This window comes from Xiphophorus hellerii, chromosome 6 (assembly GCF_003331165.1).
Source record: "Xiphophorus hellerii strain 12219 chromosome 6, Xiphophorus_hellerii-4.1, whole genome shotgun sequence".
Lineage (NCBI taxonomy): Eukaryota > Metazoa > Chordata > Actinopteri > Cyprinodontiformes > Poeciliidae > Xiphophorus > Xiphophorus hellerii.
The window spans coordinates 10,680,872-10,703,507 of NC_045677.1; the positions used below are offsets into that span (position 1 = coordinate 10,680,872).

Consider the following 22,636-nt stretch of genomic DNA (forward strand, 5'->3'; position numbering starts at 1 on the left):
TTGTTTTTTTTATGTCATTTCTGTGGTTAATGTAAAATTTTACCATGTTATTGGAAGGAATAGAAGACACTATTGACAGAGATGAATTGTATTTACTTCAGCAGTAACTAAAGGTTTTTCTACTTTAGCTGATCAAAAACTCCCTTCATGTGCTCTGTATCGCTTCTACTTTGGCTTTTGCATTCTTTCAATGTGTAAATCACCCAACTTTAAAGAGAGCAAGTGAAACACTGGCAGAGAGGTAGACACAAAGATATGAGATTCCTATAAACCCAGTAGCCATGCAAAAAACAAACTGAAAATGAGCACAGCTACTAAATCCCCCAAATCACATTAAAAACGACAGAAGTAGTGAACACCAGAAAATGTCTCTCCAACACCTTCCAGATATCCAAGTACAACATGATGCAACTCCCAGTGTCTGGTTGGTAGGACTACTTGGAAAAAGACACAGAGGTACAGGTGGTGCTCCTTTGAGTAGTCCACGCTCACGGCTACAGATGGTCCACATGTTGTATGTCTGCGTTCAGAGGTTGTTTCAGTTCTACGTTGCACTCTGCAACATCGCAACCTAGTAACAAAATCTCCAACTTGAAATTGTGGCGGCTTGATTGGAGGCTTAAACGTGTGCAGCCTTAAGGAAAGCCGAGCAGCAGTCTTCAGAGGTCAGGTATTCCAAACACTGATCTGTTTTGTTTTTCCACATTTATAAATGTATGGATTTTAAAAGATCTTTTTCATATCTAAAGTAGTACTCCCAAGCACGTCACGACACAGTGATGTGAAAAAGTGTTTCTTAAAGTACACATGCACGAGAGTCGCAAAGGGGTGTATCCCAAGTCACACCCCAAACAGTGTCCATGTCATTTTCACAGCAACTGATGGCGGCGAGCATTGCTGTCTGCATTACTGATGTAGCTTACAGCGACAATGTGGTTTTGTCCAAGCAAAGGCACTGGAAACATAAAACTGAAATAGCCAACCCACTCCAGATCGTTCCTCACCTCTATCGACAAGTTGTCAAGCCTCGTCAACCAGTGGCAGACGAAACCGCTTCAATATTTAATTTCTGACCTAAACAGAGTTTAATCTACACATCAACACAAATGCTATCAAAACAAGGTAAACATGAAAAGATCCTTTAATAAATGTACCTTCTTCAGACACTCGGGTGAGATCTCTGCTGGTATTTTTCGACTGAACACAAAAAGTCAAAAGTGACTCAGGTACGACCGACACAGTGCTGAAAGACAAACAGTAGTCAAAGGAAACAGGGATTCATCAAGACCAAAAATCCAAACCATGCATGCATACTTCAGAGTTTTGAAGCCACTTGTAGGCAGAAATGAGGAAGTACTAATTTCTCTTTCCAACTAGGATCTGGTTTCTCTCACTGAAAAATCTTTCTGACTTTGACAAGTCTATTGCGTGGTTTCCAAGGTTTCTAAATCGAGCACCATCAAAACAAACTGTTTGGACTGGAGAAGTTCTGGGGTTAGGTAAAGGACTACTTCACTTCTTTTGCTGAATGAATTTTGAATAGATAAGTAAAAAGTACCAATTTTAAGCATTTATTGTGGCACAAATTCTGGTTATTAAAAGTGTTGAGTTATTAAGTTCAACATCAAATTCCTTCTTGTGTAATCACTGCCACTCCAACAGCTTTTGTTAGTTATTTTTTGCTTTAATAAAAGTTTTTAAACTGATTTGCTCAATTATCTGATAAACATGGAACCCTCAACACAAATCTGGTCGATCAGCTTCTCTCTTGGCCACAATATGAGACCTCTACTCATAATTAACTTATTCTCAATTAATCCATCTTAATATAATGTTAATAAAAGATAAAGGATTTAAATAAAATAATAAAAGGATTTCTTAACACAATAACCCATAAATTTACTCAAAATCCAAAGTTTCATTAGTTGCAGAGATGGGCTAATGTCTGATGCTCTCTGAAACATTCCTCTCTAAATTAGTGTTAGGCTCTTTTGAAATATGAAAAAATAAAATAAAGACATCTACGATGGTGGAAGCAGATGCCGAACTCCAGAGTTTCTCCTGCAATGTTCAGCTGTACGCTCCAGAGATTTTCACATTAAAGTTCCCCTGTTCTCCTGTGAAGGTGAAAGGAGGAGACATGGAAGGGTCCATTGTTTTCCTACAATTCCTTGTGAGCATGCGGTTTCACATAAGATGGATGAATGATGCATGTAGCTGTGGAGGAGTGTGAATCAAGAACCATTGTGGTAACCATGCTGGTCACAATCCTGTTCAGTGGGCCAGGTTTGTGTAGACAGCAAATCCCCGCCCAGCTTTCAAAAAAAAAAGAAAAGAAAAAAATAACATGAACGTTTGATGTTTAATCATCTCTTCTTCATGTAAGCCTCAGCACAACATGCCGGAGCTGCCAATGGTTCTGTGGTTGTCTTTCAGTGCTTTGAAAGGTCCCAGTTTGGAAGTTTGGCCAGTATGTTCTTATGATCCACTTCAACACTGGCCACCAGTCCTCCTTCGTTCAAAGGAGTTCCACTGAAGTCAATGTTCTCCCCTTTCAGAGTGGTCATGTGGCCTCCTGTAAAGGAGATTAATGGTTATTAGACAGATAAGTGGAGAGTCTAAATGAATTTCACCCATATCAGAATTGTGAGGAAAAGACAAACGAGTTACATCAGCCAATGCGTTTCTGTTCTTTGTCAGTGTTCAAAAATATAACAAACTGGTTCATTTGTAAATTAATTGTGCGTTAGAATAAATCGGGTTCATATTCCAAACACAGGATATTTGACATTGGGTCAGGGAAATGTATTGCATGACTTATGATACATACAAAGAAGCTAGCTAGCTAGTAAGGATATATTAGCAGCTAGTTAGCGGTAGCCTCAACCATTTCAGAATGCAATGAAGATGTCCGAGTGTGACTCAAACAAGTCCCGCAAGGAAATAGAACAAACCATAGGACATAAGAGATTAAACAAGCCTGTCAAGACAACATTTAAACTAAGATTAACATATTAAAGGCCAACTTGCATTTAAAAAATAAATAAATTTCAGACATTTTAAGGCCTTACTTGTAGATGCATGAATTCAAGACTTGCTAAGGATGCGGGTACACCCTGGATACATTCCCTACTGGGAAGAAATTTGAAACTAGAGCTTTCAGAGGGTTTAAGCATCTCATCCCTCTCAGTTGAAGCCACAGGTAATAATATAAAGAAGGTATAAAAGTTTGTGGAAAAAAAAGAAATAGCTATGTTTTTACCAAGTGCGTTCAGTAGTGCGGCACCAGCGCAGATGTCCCATTTCTTAATGACGGTGATGTGGATGTAAACATCTGCTTCATCTATAGGCTCTGTTTGTCCTGAATGCATCTTCAACAGCGATAGCACCTTGTATCCTGTTAGACAAAAAAAACATACAACACTGTGGTTGAAATGCCTGGTAGCCTGTTTATTTAAAGAACCTTCTTAACACAAACTGCTGCTGTTTGCTTAAGGATTATAAAGAGAAATGACAATTCAATAACCCTACTTTAATCCAATTATTTGAGAAAGGCAGAAACTGTTTATATTGTGAGGAAAGACAAATGATACTGAATCAACACACTACACTAAGCCATACGTCCTTGAGTTGGTGACAGTGGCTCTCAGAAGTCTACACAACCTGTTTAAATAATTTGTTTTTCAAATTTAAAACTCAGAAAATTTTTGGTTTTTTTATTATTTGGGTTTTTACTGGCCGCATTGGCCACACCTGGAAGATATGCTGCGAAACTGCTGATTCTGTGAAAACAATTGTGTACCAGAGACATGATGAATAATTAAAGTATCTATGTTTGCAGTTACATGAGTGCTTTTTAAAGCATGCCTAAGTGATTCATTAGCAGCCGTAGCAATACTTCAAGACCACATTAAATTGTGAAAAGAGTGTGAATTTGGAGATTGAAAAACACCAGGCTCACCATTTCCAAGTCCACTTCTGAATTTGTTTACATTGTCCAATCCAGGTAAACAGTGGACATTAAAAAATGTTTGACTTTGCACAAGACATACGAGTAGTCAATGATGCCTCCTATTTGCACCATATTAGCTTCCTCTTTTTCCCACGAAAACACAAAAGTTTTCCAAGGCTTATTTACATCTTTTTGCATATTTAAACAAAAGTGTTTCTGTGCACTCAATAGCACATTTACTGGAATCTCCAAAGAAGATGTGCTTCAATACATGCATACTTCTTTTTCTAGTTCAACTAATACCAGCCTTTAATAGACAATCAACACAAATCTTGTGCAATAGGCTCCTGGTCATCGCAGCAGCAGGCAATGTGTTTCATGTTCCTTAAATGCCAACATGAAAAGGACAAAGAATTATCTGCTCACCTGCGCCACCTGCTGGGATTATTGTTGTGCTGTTTCCAAAAGCAGAGTGAAGAAAGTTTTTTACTTCTCCAGAATGTGACCGTGACACAATCACTTTTGGCGAGTTGAGGTTGTAGGACGATCTGTGCTCCATGTTTGTTCCCTGACCTACCATCGCCCAGGCTAAGGAGGCAATAATAGAGGCAGAAGCGGGGTAGAGAAAGAGAACAAGTACATATATTTGCATTTTTTTCTAGCATAAAGACACTTGAGATTACAATAAGGCTTTTTAAAAATAAGAAAATACATCCAAAGGGCGTACTTAGTCAAAGGTAGGGATAAAACATCTCTTCACGGATGCCCCAACTTACCAGTAAACCCTGTAAATGGCTGGTGTATGACACCAATGACTGGTTTACCCTCTAAAGCAACACACACCATAGTGGTCACATATTTCACCAATTTCTCTGTGGAAAGATAAAGTTACAGGGTAAGAGAGAAGACAGGCATTTGTGTCCAGTGTATCTGTTGCTGTAAGACTTGCTGCAACATTAGCATTAAAAATGCAACACTTGGGATAAATGAGCAAACTACTACTAATATATAATAATAATAACAATAATAATAATATATTTGAGACATTCTGTGCCGCTCTAATCACAAATAATTAGAATGACTCCAAGTTAATATACCAGTACTCAAAATTAATTAACAGAAACAATATAAAGAAAGGCCTGAAGCACTTTTATGGTGCAGCAACATCAAATGTTTCATTTTTGACAAACTGATTTTTCCAGGTAGGGAGTATTTCTGAATAGAAATTATTTTTCTGAAACTATTAGAGTGACAGTGCTGGTTGTTCTCAGACGCTGAAAAGCAAACTCTAGAACCAGTTCTACACAAGCATCTTGTTCAACACAGCTGGGGGAAAAAAAGGAGTACATGGGGTCATCGGACGACTCCACTGTTTTCCAAATACAAGCAAAACAAGGGATGATGAGGTAATAACGTTGGATTTGAATGAAATCACAGAAATTGTGGCGCCGACCCACCTGTGTATTCTTGAGTAGCATCCAATGGATCAATCCACACAGTGATGCTATCAGCAGAAACCTCCCTGCCTTTCTCCAGCTTGAGGATGCCATCAGGTATGTTCCTGCTCCAGGATACCGAATCTGGTTTGCTGTCACTTTCCTCGCTGTATACCTAAATACAAAAACATTCGGGCATAATCACTTGGATATGGATATTTTCATTTCAACCACACACAACATCAAAGCATAGTTTATGATAATACATTTGCTCACAGTGATTTCAGGAAATGTGTTCTTTATTAGGTTATACATCTTCCGGTGCGACTGCAGGTCCCCCATAGTCAGAAGCTCTTTAGCTCCCTCCTTTGTTTCTCCCTTTGACTTCTCGTTGAGTGTGTTTTCTTTGCGTACTCTTTTCACCTAGACAGAAAGGAGCTACATGTTCAACCAGCAGATACAGCATGAAGAGAGAAATCAAAACGGAGTTAGGCGCCTAGATGTTGGGATTAGAAAAAAAAAAGCGAGGCCAGTGGCAGCAGTGAGAGGAAGCCAGAGAGAACCCACAAATACACAGGGGAAGCCTTTTAAATCATTATCACTGATAATGTAATTAATATCAGGTACATTTAAACAGTTATTACAGTCTAGCTCCACTTGCATATAAAATGTTTCGACACAGTAGTCCATACACAATATGAAGAAAAGGTTTGTCTTTACCTCTTCCCCACCCAGTTGTGCAGCCTCCACAGAGACGGCTAACAGGTCTCTCAGGTCCACCTTTTTCCTCTGCCTGCAGACACAAGAAGACAGAAGAAAGGTTAATATCTGAATTTTAAAAAAATGCTGTTTTAAAAGAAGATAATTGAAAATGTAATGTTTTGAAGCAGCAACAAAAACAATCTTTTTGAAATCTGTCCATCTCTTAGTATTCAGAAAAAAACTGAAACTATTTAAAAGTACAAAACAAAGACCACATTCACACCTGCCAGGTGCAGAGTCACTGTCAATTAAGGTGTGACGCACTGTCCTGTCGACTGAAGTCTCTTCAACAAATGTAGCAAATGTCTGACAAGCAGGACTGCAGTCGGATAGACTAAAGTGATCTCGGAATGAGTTTGCATGTTCTCCCTGTGCATCTGGGTATTCCGGCTTCCTCCCACAGTCCAAAAACATGACTGTCAGGCAAACTGCTCTCTCTAAATTCTCCTTAGGGGTGAGTGTGTGTGTGAATGGTTGTTTGTCCTGTCTGTCTCTGTGTTGCCCTGTGACAGACTGGCGACCTGTCCAGGGTGTAGCCCCCCTCTCGCCCGAAACGTTTGCTGGAGATAGGCACCAGCACCCCTTCCAACCCCACTAGGGACAAGGGTGTTAAAAAATGGATGGATGGATATATATAGATCTATATATCTATATCTATATACATATAGATATATAGATATCCCCCCCCCCCCTCCAAGTATCTATGTTTGCAAGCATCCAGACAGGTTTGATTACGCAAAAAACACCAGTTTTGATCTGTTGAAATCAGCGACATTAGGTAATACCTCAAAGAGAAAAGAAATAGAGAAGTAGAAAAGAAGGCTCAAGTAGACAGGACCTTCTCACTTTAGTTTCAAATTATACATCATAACATCCGATGGACTGGCAATAAGAATTGCGTCAGATAATGTTACTTTACTATACATAAAGAAAAAAATAATCCAACCTGAAGTAGGACAGGTGGTTGGAGAAGACCCCGGCATACAGGTGGTAGATGACACCGACTCCCAGCAGGCAAAACACCGCCATACCGAGCGGTGACAGCCGGATACCCATCGGAGCCATTGTCATTGGACGTCACTCTGACGGTTTTCAACCAAATAAACGTGGGAACCAAAGAGAACAGATGCTCTCCGAGTTTATCAGTGAATATAGCTGACGTGGCTGACCAGCACAAACACCGAGAAGTCCCGAAGAGCTTCAGCTTCACAGCCGTTGTGTGGCTTTGAGGCGAATATCTCCGGATACACACAAAGAAATGTCCCAAACACGATAATGAGAATTCTTAAAAAACAAGAAACCCCAGAGCTCTACCACCAACACAGGGTAATGTATACGAGCCGACTAGCCGTTCAGCATCGTCTGACCCTGGAAATGCGCCGAATAACACAACGTCTCCGTCCGAAACGACATTCCGTTTCTTGGACGCAATTAAATGCAATTCAACGTCGCCGTCAACTAGCAGAAACAAGCCACGACTTCACTGCTCTCGACGCGGAAAAAGAACAATCACATCTCTGTTCAATCATTTTTTTTCCTGAGCTACGGTCAAATACCCCGACACTTCCTGTTCCGGGTTGCCGTCGTCATAGAAACCGGAAATGAGAAAAACGTGAGAAAAACTACAGAAAACTACGAAACTACGCAACCGAATGAAATGACACTTCCTAGTGGTGTCCGACATGTAATATATAAAACTTAAGGATACAAAAATAAAAACTAAGCAAACAATATGTAGAAGATACATACAGTGCCAATAAATACTATTCACTCTTGGATGTTTTACCTTTTTTATTGCTTTTGCAATTTAATCATGAACAACAAAACGTTTTATTTTTCTTTCAAAGAACAAACAAAAATTCATTCAAATGTGAAATATAAAACTGATCCCCCGCCCAGAAAAAAGACAAATGTAATATAAATTAACTAATATAAATAAATCAAAAATATTCTCCATCTGTAATGTGACTGATCTAATTCAACAGAGGTCCAGCCAGCTGGTACTAGTCTTAAAACGAGTGAAAAGGAGATTATCTGAGTGTAGTGACTGTGTCTCCAGTTACAATCAGTATTCTTGGCTACCATTACAGCATAATTGCACACCAAGCAAATTAGAGAAAAAGGTTATGAAAAGGATTATTCATTATTTGGAGAAAAAAAATTAAAAAATCAGTTTCAGATTTGGTGTTAAAGTCTTTTTGGAAATTTATTTTGTCAAAAAAAAAAAAAGTTGATCATGATTGGTTTGTAAAAGCAATAAAAGCATAAACATCCAATGTTATAATCTTATATGCCCTGTATATCTGTACACTGCAATTTTCTTCTTCTTAAAAAAAAAAAAAGTCAGGTTGTGATTATATGCAAGTAAGCTTATATTGTTTCAGAGCAGAGTAACAGACTACTCACACTGTAAGGTAATCGTGTTAATGAGAGTATAAGTTATTAGGAACTTTACTCTTAAAAAAGTCTTTTTGGACTGGAATTACTCATGTACCTTTAACTCTTTGATCCCAAGAGTCTCTTGTACTTTAAAAAAAAAAGTTCACTGTCCCAATTAGGCATTTTGAATGCTATTTTCTATTTTAAGACTTTCTTACCACAAGAGCTTTACTCTTATCGACAAGGTGGCAAACAGATCACTCAAACTGACACAGACAAGGCACAGAGTCTTAAAGGAAAGGTCCTGAAACAGTAACTTTGTCGATAAATTTCATTTAATGAAACAAAACAGACTCAGTAACAGTGAGAAACACCTAATAAGTTTTGATACGAGTTGAGTTGTTCCATCATAGTTCAGTTTTAGCTTTACACTCTGTCCTTTTGGCATGATATTTGTTCATCCCTGAGTGTTCGGATACAGCCGTCGCATCATTTCTCTCTTAAATTCTCTTGTCTTTAATGTCTCTGCGGACCAAATGGACATTGTTCAGTCTATACGTCTCTCTCTGTGTCCTCATCAGCGCTTTTATTTCTGATGTGCAGATCAGAAATTTAGGAAAACATCTCCTCAGATGTTGATTTGTCTTTTTCCAACATCTCACTTCCCTTCTCGTCCTCCATCGGTTGGCCATTTGACAGAAATGTGGTACGGCTTCAGCTCCTCCTCTGACACGGAATCAGGCGCGTGGCTCATGAGGTCATGACCCCGGAATGACTTAGGGAAGGCAATGACATCACGAATGCTGGAAGCGCTGACCAACATAGAGACCAAGCGATCCAAACCTATGGGGGCATGATAAAGGAGTCAGCAAGCCAGCTGCAAGTTAGCTAAAAAAGACAAAACTCTGCCTGTAAAAATATACAAAAAAAATGCTTTGGCAAACAAAACGTTCCTGAATTTTAAAAAAACATTTAAAAAAACCCAAAACCTTAGCAACTTTTCTATGCTTGAATTTATCTCCCGATTCAATAAAAATACCTAAATTTGGACTTCGCAAACATTCTTTGACTCTGTGTAATTTATTTTACATTGAGTCCTCCTGACTTCATATTAAATGAATTTCCCTAAAATTACTCCCTTTAACATCTCTTACATAGTGGAATATTCATAACATCACAGTTATGACCATATAAACTGCTAAAGATGATCATTTTTACCAGAGAGGCACAAATGATAAAGTTACATGACCAAATGATTTATTAACCTTTGGGAATTGCTATGTTGAAAATTTGAATACAGAGATGTTATGTTTAGGTTATGTTATGACCAACTAAGACATATAATTACTCTGGTATAACATTTTCGACAAGGAAAAAAAAATGATTTTTTCTGTCCTTTAGAGTCATTCTAATGAATGCTGAACATTTTTTGATTAATATCTAGATCACAAGGGCTAAAGTGTCTAATTGTAATGTAAAATTCAGCTTTTCCTATAATTTCTTATTACTGATTTCATTGTTTTATGCTGCTCAACTCTTTGTCCTGCTTTTAGTGTATTAAATCAGTTGATGCAATCCAATGTTTATGATAGCTAAGATTCTTCTGACTTGGGGTCAAATGGCGCCCTCTGGTGGCTCTAATGTTAATCTCCAGGCATGAGCAGAGTTACCCAGAGCGATGCCTCCATGAGGTGGCGCTCCAGAGTCTAAAGCCTCCAGCAGATGGGAAAGGAGACCGGGATCCTCCTGTCAAAGGAAAAATAAAAAAGTAATTATAACATATATGAGCCGATATTAATTTCTCTCTTTATTAAGTAAGGAAAGCTAACCTTAAGGATGTTCTTTAAGACATGGAGCTGCTCTGAGGCTTTATGGATCCGGATGGAACCTCCTCCAATCTCACTGCCGTTCAGTACCAGGTCATAATGCTGCCCTCGCACCTATGAAGCACCAAAACACCACACTGAGTATGGCCTGTGCAATATATTATTTTCCACAAGGGCAACTATTAAAAAAAGTTATATGAACACCTTGTGTGGCTCTGTGAAGAGCAACTCTCTATCCTCCGGTTGCGGAGCAGTGAAAGGATGATGAGCGGACTCCAACTCCTCGGGTTTGTCTTCTTTTGGTAAGAAAAGAGGGAAGTCCACAACCCACAGGAAGTTGAAAGCATCTGGGTCACGAACCGAAAGGCCATGAGCTTCTAGGAGCTGCGCTGCCTTAAGGCGAAGGCTGCCGAGCATGGGGCGCTGACAGCAGGGCGGAGAGAAGTTTAAAAGAGCATTTTTAGTTGTTCAGTTTGTCTTAGAGCCAGGACCTTACCACAGCATGGAGAGAGCCGGCTGCCAGTAGCAGCAGGTCTCCTGGTCCGGCTACAGTCTTCCTCAGCAGGTCCTCTGTGACGGAGACGGGCATCAGCTTCTTCAGGGGAGACTTTAACGTGCCGTCTTCTCTGACCAACACCAGACTCAGCTCCTTTACAGGAAAAAAAAATATTTAGAAAAAAAAGAGGCTTAATAATCCTTTGTGGATTTTTTATTGCAATGATTGACTTTAGATGAGGGAGTTGTTGGGGGTGGAGGGGGAGGGATAGCTTCTGGTGTTTGTCTTGTTAATGATTTGAATAGGAAATGCAGATTTGGAAAATGTTTTGGGATCTCAAAGACTATCTAGGATTTAGTAACAATTGAAATCTAATCATTAAAAAGCTTTATTTGATAAAAACAAAAGGAGATATGAGCCTACCTGTCCAAATTGACTCTTGGCTGCTTGCTTCAGTTCCTCTAAATCTTTCCCAGTGAAAAGTTTCTTTCAGCAGACACAGAACAACCACAAATAAAAGCAAAAACGGCACAAATGACATATCAGCACACAAACATTGATATTATAATAAAGCATGTCTTATTTGAATTAAATACATTCTCTGTAAGTTTTTCATTATTGAACTAAATCCTGAACTGTGTAGCACAGAAGAGCATTTTAATAGTATAAATAATATAAATATTCATACAGCTCCACTGGGGACACATATGGCCTGAACCGAGCCTTCTGATTGGCTGAGAGCTGATCTGAGGAATTCAATCTGAGTGGAGGAGAAAACGTCGCTGATGTCTGTCAGCTGGGAAAGAAAGAAGGCAGAAAAAAATACATGAGAATAATATAAACACTTTCTTAATTACCTCAATCTTTCATCTGGTTAAACACAATTTAGGCTTGATTAAGTCACCTGCGCCCCAGATTCATGATAAATCCGAAATTCTGTAAATATGCAATTTATCGGTAATCCACGTTAAGGTTCGGTTCATCTAAGCCACAAGCACTCACCCACCTTCATGCCAAATCTAGTGTCCGGTTTGTCCGTACCGTAGTCTCTCATCGCTTCATCATACGTCATCGTCTGGAAAGGGACCTTTAGAGAACCTTTCTCTGCTGGCCAGGAATACTGCAGCAAACCCTCCACCAGCGATAAAATGCCGGCCTGGTCCACAAAAGACATCTCTATGTCCACCTGGAGCGGTCAGCGAGAAGATCTGATAGGTTAGCAGCTCCTGTCAGCTACAGCTCCTTGCAAAATACTGAAATATTTCACGTTTTGTCACATTCAAACAACAGATCTTTGGGTTTATTTTCCTAGGATTGGATGTGACACACTAACTCAATAATGTAGAGTAACTTGTAGAAGTGAAAGGAAAACAATACATTCGTGTGGGACGTTACAACAAGCAAACATCTGACACCTTCACAGAAAAGGCCGAGCATCAAACTGCTGCATCTCACCTGAGTGAACTCTGGCTGCCGGTCTGGTTTGGAGCCTTCGTCTCTGTAACATCGAGCCACCTGGAAGTACCTGATGACACCAGACAAAGAGTCGGTATTTGTATTTATGAATTAGGAAGCAATTCAAGCACGGTGGGATTTTAACTTTACCCATCTTCCCCATTCTGTATTTTTATGAGATTTAACAAATACAAAAGGTATCTGAAGTAAAGCAAACTGCGGCTAAATTATAAATGCGCAAAAAAAATAACAAAGCTGTTCATAAAATAAAGTAACTCGATAATTTCCTATTGTTGGCCAACTTTCAGTGAGAATTTTTCTCTTATCTAGCAAAGCCATGACTGCTTATTTAAATGTACAATAAGCTACATGTTAATGCGATTTAAATCAAGCTAAACATTTTCCTGTAAATCATTGCAAAACCTTCTTCATGTTGATGTGATGCCTTTGCAAACAGATTTTTTTTATACAATTATTTTAACGCAGCAAAAGCATTAACTCAAACCTCGTGTTTTTGATTGATGACTTCGGCTTGATTACTAATTATTTCCTTTATCCCATCAGCTGAGTTAGAACAGGGATCAACTGAAAGCGTGGGAACAGACGTCAAAGTCGGGGAACAACAATGTTCAAGTCTCCTTTCATCTGTGATTTTGGTTAAAGTTCTGCTAAATGTTGCACTGCTGCAAATAAAAAGTTCAATGTATCTTGATTGAATGTGTGGGAACCAGCGGGGAGGTTTTCTTCCACATTAAAGGTGCAGTGAGCTGGTCACTCACCGGTCCACGCCAGCCACCATCAGCAGCTGCTTAAACTGCTGCGGACTCTGAGGCAGAGAGTAAAACAGGCCCGGCTCCCTGGAGGGGACGACAAACTCTTTGGCGCCCTGAAACAAAAACACGAGATTCTCGGTAACGCATCAGACACGTTTAGATGTTAGTTTCAAAAAGTGACACGTACTTTTGCCACAACAACATTTCAAGCTTTTCTAAATGATTTGTTTTAAAGAAAATTATGCATTCCAGTCGAACTTTTATAACATTTCGCCAGGTTACGGCAACAAAAATGTCCGTGTATTTTGAGGGATTTTCTGAGCTACTCCAACACAAAGTATTGTAATTCACTAATAGTGAATCAGTAGGAAAATGATACGATAATACATACAAAGTAACATACAAAAAGCATAGTGTCCATTTGGATTAACCTCTCTCTACTCTCATACCTCCAATTGCAAGTTCCAAAATGAAACTTGTAGCCGACAACTAAAACTGAACCCCCAGAGCTGAAATAAGATGGTGGAGGCGTCGGGGTGAAGATGATTTCCTTCAACAGGGATAGAGACTTAAAAATTGCTGTTCGCAACCCTCCATCCAATCTGACCGCACTCAAGTTACTTTCCTTTAGGGCCCCGATTGTAATCAATTTTATGTTCACATAAAACCACCCAAAAGAATCCACTGAAAATTTATGTTACACTATCAAAATGTGAACATTGAAGGGGCCTGAATATCTTTGTGAGGTGCTGTAATGATATACAAATGAGACAGGATTTTTTAGAAGTTGTTCTTCTATGATTAAGAGAGGTGAGGACCTTCTTACCCCGGGTGTTCTTTTGAATAAAGTAGGTGTTTCAACATCCACAAAGCCTACATAAAGGAGAGGAAGAGAACAATAAAACTACACAGAATTGAGGTCAAATTTGAAAGAGAATAACTAAACAGAAACAAGTGAACTTCACTGTCCGTACCGTGCACATTACAGAGATACTCCCTCATCTTCATCACCAGCTGAGATCTCAGTCTGAGATTCTTCTGCATCTGCGACGACCTCAGGTCCAGGTAGCGATACTGCATCCGCAACGACTCAGACTTCTGCACCACCCGACAGACACGACACATTTTGAAAAGTCACTCTAATAAAAGCTTACTCATTAGCTGAACGAGACGCTTACTTTGACAAAGTCCTTTATCTCAAAAGGCAGCTTCCGGCACGTGTTGAAGACTTCCGCATTTTCCGCCAGCACCTCTACGTCTCCTGTTGGCATCGCCTGGCGTAAACGCAACAAGATGAGAAGTCAGACCCATCCAGAGACAAATGGCTGCTTTGACGCAGGTTTGCAGGATATATCTTAAAAAAACAACATTTCATCATCTAACTGTGCTGCTAACGAGCGCTGATTTCCTAAACGTTTTCTGCTTAGGGATTTGTGTTTATGACGCAGATTTTGTTGAAATCACTCTTAGTGCAAACACTCCTGCAGCCATTTGATACATTTAATCGATCTGTTTTTTAATGTTTATCTGGAAATCACGGTAAAACAGCGGTGACTGTTGACAGCCAAAGGTGATATCACTAGAGGACTTAAATATTCTCTTCCTCCCAATCAACTCTCAGCAAAAAATACATTAAATAAAAATTATATAAAGTACTTTTTTTATTCAAAAACAGTATTTTTTTTAAGAATACTCAATTTCACTGTAAAAAATATTACAAAAAAATGAATTTAACAATCAATATAACCTGATAACACGCTCAAACCTTGTTCTCCTGCCCGTCTGGTCTTCTTCTGACTGTTCCTGTAACCTTGACGACTGACTCCACAGAGAGATCACACAGCGCTGCTTTCACGCTGAGGGCAGACTAAAATGGGAAAAAAAAAATTACGTTTAGGGTGGGGCTTCTAATAATTTTTCAATTAATTCATGCATTTTCTGTATTATTTATTTTTTTCAGTGACATCAGCAACTTTTTACAGCTGAATTCAATTTCTTACGTCTTTCTGGGGGATTAGAACTTGAGTCAAACCGCTGAAATCTCGCAGGATGATAAACAGATCTTGTCTGTGGTAAGCAGAGAGAAATTATTACATTTATTTCAAACACCTGATCAGTGAAATTGTCTAAAATAATTGTGTTAGAATAGAAGAACATTATTTATTGTCACTTGAGAAGTTTAATAATGGTTTCTAATTTTAGTTTAGATAGAATTTGTTGACATATTCAAATATTTGGTCTATTTCTGATCATTTTTTACTCTGTTCAGGTAAACATGAGGTGGAAATAAAAGCAACAAAAAAAAGCAAGGAACACATCAGAATCTAAAACAGAAAAACAAATCAATTTGATTTTTATGTTTTGTTAAATTACTGATTGTTATCAGTAACAATGATAACAATCATTGACTGATGAAATTTTACCACCAATGACTTTGAAAAATGAACAAAAATGTGTGCCCCTTTTTAAAACATTTTGAGCTTTCTTTATACTTTCACTTCACAATAATGCACCGCTTTGTTCTGGAGTATCATATAAAAATCACAAAAAAATGAACTACTGTTAAGGCTGAAAAGGTTAAACAGTAAGAAAAAAAAAAGTCAAAAGTGCACTACATCTCAAGTAATGAAGAGCTAATAGAGAGTAGAACCTGAGATATTGGACCCATCCACACAGCGTGACCTTCTCTCCTACATGATGTGACCTCAGCTCTCCACAAGTGTGAGTCCTGAACGACAGGCTGCTGGGACCTGGCGACACGACAGTAAACAGCTTTCAGGAATTACCGTAAATTAACACAGCCAACCAATACCATAGTAAGCCAACACTGTCATTATTCCATTACATCCATGAGTTAAGAAGTACCTGTGGTGGCAGAGGGAGGCCTGTGGAGTCTGTTGGAGCTGCTCAGCTGTCTGACTGCTGTTCTACACACCAGGTGTTCTCTACCTGACGCTTGGTGATGCCACACAGCACGAGCTCTGGCTCCTGTAAGGACCCTCTGAAGCAAAAACCTGCATTTTGCTGCCATTTCTGACAAACCCAGGGACGAGTCAAGCCATACAGTCACCTATCTCAAACTATGGGAATCAATGAAGTCCCGTCGGAGTGTCTGTCTGTTTAAAGCAGGCTACAAATGGCTCCTCTTACATGGGGGAAACCCCGTTTGCGGACATTGTAATATCACATTAATAAACGCTGGAGGCTTAACATGACGCAACTGTACGCTGCCGCGGTCACTTTTCTCTCCTGCCCCTAGTTCCGCGTTTCACTCGTCTCTTTCTCGGCGGGTTTCGCCAGGTCTCTACTCGTGTGGTTGGGTTTATCTGACTCCCAGTCGGTACTTGAAAGTAGTTCCATTCATGTACGAATCAGGCTACGTAAACGGAAGTGACGTCATGACGTAAGACTGAACTATTCGATCGACGAAATATTCGATGGAAGCACGGACTAAACTAAACGTTTCACTCTTTAAACGAAAAAAAAAGACTTCAGAATGATAAAACCGTATACATAATTACTACAGCAAACACAAAGATGGAAGTAAAAGTGATCAAAGAAAGAAAATAGAACACTTTCGTGTAATTTATTGATTAGTTTATTTTTTTATAACTATGTTTGCACACACTAATGTGGGAAAAGCCTCAAAGGAGAAACAATTGTATTTTAGCACCTCAACAAAAGCCTATCATTTTATTTATTTATTTATTCAAACGGTTAAATCGTTTATTTTTTTATTTTTACTTGATTCAAGAGGTTTGACACTTTTATAAGCAATTCCATAGGTGTACACATATAGTATGACACCTGGCCACTGTCGAAAACGGAAAAGAAAAGAAAACATGCCACCCGAGTAGGAAAACTGAGAGTTGATATTTCTTTTTCAGGAATTTACCATAAGTGAGTACTAGCCTAAGCATCTTCATATCTACAGTCAGGAAAGTATTTTAGAACAACTGGAATTGTGACAAAGTAGGATGAAAATCATTCTTTTTCTATATTAGAAAAAAAAAAAAACATTGTTAGAACATAAAATTAAATTTAGGGAAAATCTTGATACCAGTAGGTAGTATTTAATGTACTTAGTTTTGAGTGGTATATATATATATATTTTTAAATGGCAGAAAGTAAAAAAGCGGAACTACGTACGGTACAGCAAAAACAAAAACAAACAAAAAAGCATTGAAGTCAGTTATTTAAGTGTACGGATGAGGGCGCTGACGTGTCAAATCCGAAACATTTGTCGAAGAAGAAGAGGGAACTGCCAGCGTTGTTTTTTTGGGGGGGGGTTCAGTCAGTGAAAGTAACGCTGATCTCCTGTTTGCAGATCGAGCTGACATGTCAGGCAGCAGGATGATGAGAGCCATCAGAGTCAGTGAGTTTGGAGCTCCGTCTGTCCTCAGGCTCTGCTCCGACGTCCCGGTCCCTCAGCCGGGACACAGACAGGTGAGGCATCCCGCTCTGAAGGCGCAGTTCTGCGGGTCACAGTCTGGCCGGAAGTCTGGCCATAACCATAACAACCGCGGAGGAGCTGCAACGAGGTTTCAAACATTAGGATGTCTGACATGGCTCTTTGTTTTGTTTCTCTTTTCTGTGCAAACGCAGGTCAAACCTCACCGATATGTTTGTTGTTGTTGTAAAATGAAAGCCAGTCGAAACATCCTTTCAGCAGTTTGTCTTTCCTGCTATGGTTCATTATTGATAAATGTAACTGGATTTACGTCTCTTGGAGGATGGGGTCAAAGTGCAAAACAAAAACAAAATTGTCATCATCCACTTGTTTGTATTCCGATGAAAAGTGGGACGATGCCAATATTTTAAAATCAGGCAAGCTATCATACTACATTTCGCATTGCTTATTTAGATTTTCTTGGCAATAGTTTAGATAATATAACAAATTTCCCATCATGACTTTGTTCAAATCATAATTTATTATCCTTACCTTTGTAAAGCCACACAATTAAGTCCATGTTCATTCATACCCCTGGCAGATTAAAGTTTACAGTCTTTTACTATAAATCTGAATTTGTGAAGGAGCTAAAGATTAAGGTCGTGGCAAGAAGACCCTCCTCTATCAGATATTCAGAGCTCACCCCAAAGCATAAATCATCAGTGGAAAGATGCTAAAAGCTGGTCAGTAATTATAACCCTGTCTCATTTTCTATCAGAAGAAAACTTCTTGGTTGAATACAAATCATTTTAAATACATTTAGACTTTAATGTAGTCATTAAAGAAAAATGTGTATAATAGATTTTGGGGGGGCTTGTATTAATTATAACTTATTTAGGATCTTTGTGATGCAGGTACTGATCCGTGTCCGTGCCTGTGGAGTGAACCCCGTGGAAACGTATATCCGATCCGGATCTTACGCCCGGAAGCCCACTCTGCCGTACACACCAGGCTCAGATGTAGCCGGAGTGGTGGATGCTGTCGGAGAGGGAGTCACTGCAGTGAAGGTCACAGTAAAACACACACTCCTCACAGCACACACAATTAAAGTCATGGAAAATGTAGGATATCCCACTATATAGTCTGTTCTTTATTAGAAACCCTAACCCTTTCTTATATTTTTTCTGGAAAAAATATGTACAACAGTGTCTGCCTTGTTTTACACTAAACGTGTCAATTATTTATTTTCTAGATGGAAAAGCAAAAGTTAGCACTCTACCCATTAATAGATAATTTTCCACCCTTAAAAATATCCTGTTTCGTCACTGACAGCGGTCATCTCTTAGACCTTTACCAAATCGGCCCCAGAGACGGTCCACACATCAAGCGATTGTTTGTGTTTTCCAGGCAGGGGATCGCGTCTTCACCACCGCTGCTCAGTCCGGAGGTTACGCGGAGTATGCTGTAGCAGCGGACGACTGTGTCCACAAGCTGCCTGATGCGCTAGACTTCACACAGGGAGCAGCCATAGGCATTCCTTACTTCACTGCCTACAGAGCCCTGGTTCACAAGTAAGACCTTCACAGGAGAGGAATTACTCAGAGTTTAAAGCAAAGCTCTGCACATGTTACAATTATAAACCATCATACTGGGGAAAAAAACTGGGAAAGACCCTCCAGAAAACTGCAAAACATGGATTATAAAAGAATGTTAAAAACTTTAATAATCCATGTATTCTGCCACAGACACAAAGAAATGAAAATAAAAATTTTCACTTGTAATTCTTCAGCTTTCTAAGTCACTGCTGACAGATGACGAAAGAGTTTGTTGGCATGTTTTCACATCTTCTCAAGACTTTAATGTCTCTTTGGGCACATTTGACTATGTTCTGTGGAACTATTTTTGCAGAACCATTTGTTCTGTACATAATGTTGCAAAAAAGAAAAATTCAGATCATAACTTTTAAAAAAAAAGAAAGAAAGCGAGATTTCGGGCTGCAGACATCTGAAAAAGAAGCCAGAAAAACTGAGAGTTTGGCAAACAAACCGGTACAGCGGTTTCTGCACATGGAGTAACACTGCCCTCTGGTGGAAAGTATCTTTACAGCATTATTCTGAAACGTCCACCTGCAGAAACCTTCAACATGTACATCTTTTGAATTCAGTTTAATTATATAATAGCGCCAATACACAACAGATAAACTACAATTCAATCACACATACATCCTGTTCCTAATTTGATTTACTACAACAACCAAAAAAAATAAAAAAATTGTTCAAATTAGTTAGCCATGCCAATAAAAATTATTATCATAGAAGTTAATTCAGTATTAAGAGTTTCATTAAAAAAAATAAAATCACATTTTGTTGTTTCATCCAACCTTGGGAACATTTTGCAGCACAACATGATGATTTAATGAGGTTAGCTTTAGTTTTCGGTGTTTTGTTGTGTACCGCAGAGCTCACGCCAAAGCTGGAGAGACGGTCCTGGTCCATGGAGCCAGTGGAGGGGTGAGAGCAGCTCCAGGTTTTCTGTGTGAATGTGACTGCGAGCTGTGGCTGTCAGTGAGGGCTGTTTGGTTCTGTGACAGAGGACAAGAAAGTCCAAGAATGCCTGAAACAGACAGAAGGACAACTCAGAATCTGAACTAAGAAGCATCACATCACATCATGTTGCAAAAGTTGCTCATGCAGTGCGGTGAAAAACGAAGCAAAAAAGTATGACTATTAATAGATTAATAATTTGGTTTGTACCATGTAACAATTTCCATTTTCAAATTTTTTATTGCCAGGAAAGATTACCACAAAATATAAAAGTTGAAAAGATCAGTTGCCTGTGCTGCATGAATCCTTTTTGAGTTGTGGTCAGGGGTCGCACAAAGTCAGCCCAAATGGACTCGGGCCACACTGTAGTTTTTTTTTGTTTGTTTGTTTGTTTGAGAAGTGGAATAAATATTACTTGTCCTTATATTAGCCAGCTGTATTTCCTTCTAAGTTTTCAAGAAAAAGAAAAAGTCTTCATGATTTTTTTTTATTTATTTATTTTTTTTACCTTTGTGATCAATTAAAAAGAAGCAAAGCAGAATTTTAGTTTTTTATCTTTAGCTTTTGTGCCTATAATCTGCTGACTTTAGCCGTTTGTTGATACTTTTAACTTTGGGTCAGCATATCACGAAGAATGAGCATGGAAATGAACGCGTTTGTGTTTCTATTTTTACTGCTGCCATGCAGGTTGTAATGTGACGCTATAAAAATGTTTCTAACGCATCCAACAGGTGGGTGTGGCAGCGTGCCAGCTGTCCCGCGCTCTGGGCCTCAGGGTGCTGGGGACGGCGGGGACACCAGAAGGGATGAAGTTGGCCCTCGGCAACGGAGCGCACTGTGCTTTTAATCATCGAGAGGAGGGATACACAGACAGAATCATGGTACCGACATGAAGGAACGCCAACGGGAACTATTTCCCGGTTTCTTCTGGTTTTGCTTGTTTTGTCCTCACTTCGATTTTTCAGATCATTAAACGTCGTAGTTTCAGAAAAGCTTGGCCTTAGGCACTGCTCCTTGCAGAATCGGTTTCATTGAGGCAGACTGGAGGGTTTTTCAGTATGAACATCCTGCTGAAGGTTATGCCGCAGCATCTAAATCTAAATCTTCCGCAGAGTCTTGGATCATCAAACTGCAACATTTCGTTTTGGTCATCTGTGGTTCTGGCCTCGGTACTCGCTCATTTAATGCCTTTTTTTCCCCCAGTGTGCTTTTGACTGTTGAATCGTGATCTCTGATCGTCAATCATTCAAACTTTACTCATAGAGCACTTTTCATACACTTAATTGTATCACAAATAGTTTTACTGTGAAATTTATTAAATAAGCAGAAACATATTTGTGACCTGGAGGAGTTGGCGATGGGTCCTCGATTAATTTTGGTCAGACACTGCTGGGAGGGTTCTCCACTCTTCCATGGTTTGCATTTGTGGGTAATGGTCCTTAATGTTCTTACATTTTTTTATTTATCAATTATCATTTACTTCTTGTTAAGTGATATTGTCATTTTTACAGGTCAGGCAGTAAGTGGGCCAATAAAGGGAATCAAACAAGTGATTAATCAAAGTTAATTCATAATTTAATGAAAAGAAAAACAATATTTTCACATAGAGCCAAGTTGGTTTGTATTTTTTTCCTCTTAATAAATTAAATAATAACTGGAAAACCTTTATTTGCTCGGGTTGTTTTTGCCAGATATAAAAATTAGTTTGATGATCTGAAACACGTAAGTGTGGCAAAAAAAAAAAATTGTGTTTGAAGGGTCAAAAACTTTTTTTTTGCTTTACTGCACTGTAAGTGTTACAGAAACATTGGATTGGGTGTTGTGTTTGCTCCAGGAGGCCACAGACGGTCGAGGCGTGGATGTGATAGTGGAGATGCTTTCCAACGTCAACCTCGGCAAAGACCTCCAGCTGCTGGCGTACGGAGGACGAGTCACGGTCTGTACGACGTCAGTCTTCTTCGTCGGTGTTAAAGATCATTCTCTGTTTGCTCTAAATATGGCCAACTTTACTTTGTGTGTGAGAGTGAGAGTTGGTTCTGCTCTTTCTCTCTCCTGGAGGTTGTCGGTTCAAGAGGCTCTATAGAGATCAACCCCAGAGACACCATGGCCAAAGAGAGCAGCATCATAGGAGTGACCCTTTTCTCCTCCACACCGGTACACAACAACGTCCTAACTAAAAGCTCCCACCCACCATCTAACAAGCTGCACTTCTCTTAGCAACACTGTGTACTCAGATCAGTAATGATTCCTCTGTCTGCCGTCAGGAGGAGAAGAGGGAGTGTGCAGCGCTGCTGTTTGCGGGGATGGAGGGCGGCTGGCTGCGGCCGGTCGTCGGCCCCCAGTACCCGCTGGAGAAGGCTGCCCAGGCTCACCATGACATCATCGAGAGTCCCGGGGCATCTGGGAAAATTGTCCTGACTATGTAATGTGTTGGATTTTATTTAGTTAATTAGGATTATATCCGCACGCAACTACTGACAATAAAACTACACCGGACTAATAAAAAAAAAACACCGTTTTAAAACGGAAATGTGGGTTTAATAGTGGCTTAATGGTTATTTTTTTTAAAAGTTATTTTAATGTGACAAAAAAAGCCTAATCAAAATTCATATTCTACTTTATTG

The 22,636-nt window shown here is 39.3% G+C and overlaps 3 protein-coding genes across 3 annotated transcripts; 1 reads left to right on the forward strand and 2 right to left on the reverse strand.

Moving 5' to 3' along the window:
* Window positions 1–970: 970 nt before the first annotated feature.
* Window positions 971–7,713, reverse strand: bpnt2 (3'(2'), 5'-bisphosphate nucleotidase 2). The gene is made up of 8 exons (XM_032565744.1): window positions 7,097–7,713; window positions 6,109–6,181; window positions 5,665–5,811; window positions 5,410–5,563; window positions 4,729–4,824; window positions 4,379–4,540; window positions 3,263–3,397; window positions 971–2,575 (listed from the first exon to the last, which is right to left on the reverse strand). Exons 1-8 carry the CDS (start codon window positions 7,219–7,221, stop codon window positions 2,433–2,435), a joined length of 1,035 nt encoding a protein of 344 aa, XP_032421635.1. The 5' UTR covers window positions 7,222–7,713; the 3' UTR covers window positions 971–2,432.
* Window positions 7,714–8,484: 771 nt separating this feature from the next.
* dars2 (aspartyl-tRNA synthetase 2, mitochondrial) lies at window positions 8,485–16,465 on the reverse strand. The gene is made up of 17 exons (XM_032566494.1): window positions 15,945–16,465; window positions 15,730–15,829; window positions 15,080–15,146; window positions 14,845–14,946; window positions 14,258–14,353; window positions 14,054–14,177; window positions 13,906–13,952; window positions 13,086–13,192; window positions 12,307–12,376; window positions 11,858–12,037; window positions 11,540–11,647; window positions 11,275–11,337; window positions 10,852–11,004; window positions 10,560–10,778; window positions 10,359–10,469; window positions 10,200–10,275; window positions 8,485–9,372 (listed from the first exon to the last, which is right to left on the reverse strand). The coding sequence occupies exons 1-17, from the start codon at window positions 16,108–16,110 to the stop codon at window positions 9,188–9,190; spliced, it is 1,974 nt and encodes a 657-aa protein (XP_032422385.1). The 5' UTR covers window positions 16,111–16,465; the 3' UTR covers window positions 8,485–9,187.
* Window positions 16,466–17,332: 867 nt separating this feature from the next.
* cryz (crystallin, zeta (quinone reductase)) lies at window positions 17,333–22,575 on the forward strand. Its single transcript, XM_032566478.1, has 8 exons — window positions 17,333–17,525; window positions 18,384–18,536; window positions 18,877–19,040; window positions 19,928–19,979; window positions 20,744–20,893; window positions 21,847–21,948; window positions 22,071–22,166; window positions 22,277–22,575. Exons 1-8 carry the CDS (start codon window positions 17,418–17,420, stop codon window positions 22,436–22,438), a joined length of 987 nt encoding a protein of 328 aa, XP_032422369.1. The 5' UTR covers window positions 17,333–17,417; the 3' UTR covers window positions 22,439–22,575.
* The last annotated feature ends 61 nt before the right edge of the window (window positions 22,576–22,636 follow it).

Coding starts and splice junctions, on each gene's coding strand:
- cryz (XM_032566478.1), top strand. CDS start 17,418: ATGTCAGGCAGCAGGATGATGAGAGCCATCAGAGTCAGTGAGTTTGGA. Junction 19,041..19,927: donor TACAGAGCCCTGGTTCACAA/GTAAGACCTTCA, acceptor TGTGTACCGCAG/AGCTCACGCCAAAGCTGGAG. Junction 19,980..20,743: donor TCCATGGAGCCAGTGGAGGG/GTGAGAGCAGCT, acceptor CGCATCCAACAG/GTGGGTGTGGCAGCGTGCCA.
- bpnt2 (XM_032565744.1), bottom strand. CDS start 7,221: ATGACAATGGCTCCGATGGGTATCCGGCTGTCACCGCTCGGTATGGCG. Junction 5,812..6,108: donor CACAACTGGGTGGGGAAGAG/GTAAAGACAAAC, acceptor CTTTCTGTCTAG/GTGAAAAGAGTACGCAAAGA. Junction 4,825..5,409: donor TGCTACTCAAGAATACACAG/GTGGGTCGGCGC, acceptor ATCTTTCCACAG/AGAAATTGGTGAAATATGTG.
- dars2 (XM_032566494.1), bottom strand. CDS start 16,110: ATGGCAGCAAAATGCAGGTTTTTGCTTCAGAGGGTCCTTACAGGAGCC. Junction 14,354..14,844: donor CAGACGGGCAGGAGAACAAG/GTTTGAGCGTGT, acceptor CGTTTACGCCAG/GCGATGCCAACAGGAGACGT. Junction 12,038..12,306: donor GGCAGCCAGAGTTCACTCAG/GTGAGATGCAGC, acceptor TGACCGCTCCAG/GTGGACATAGAGATGTCTTT.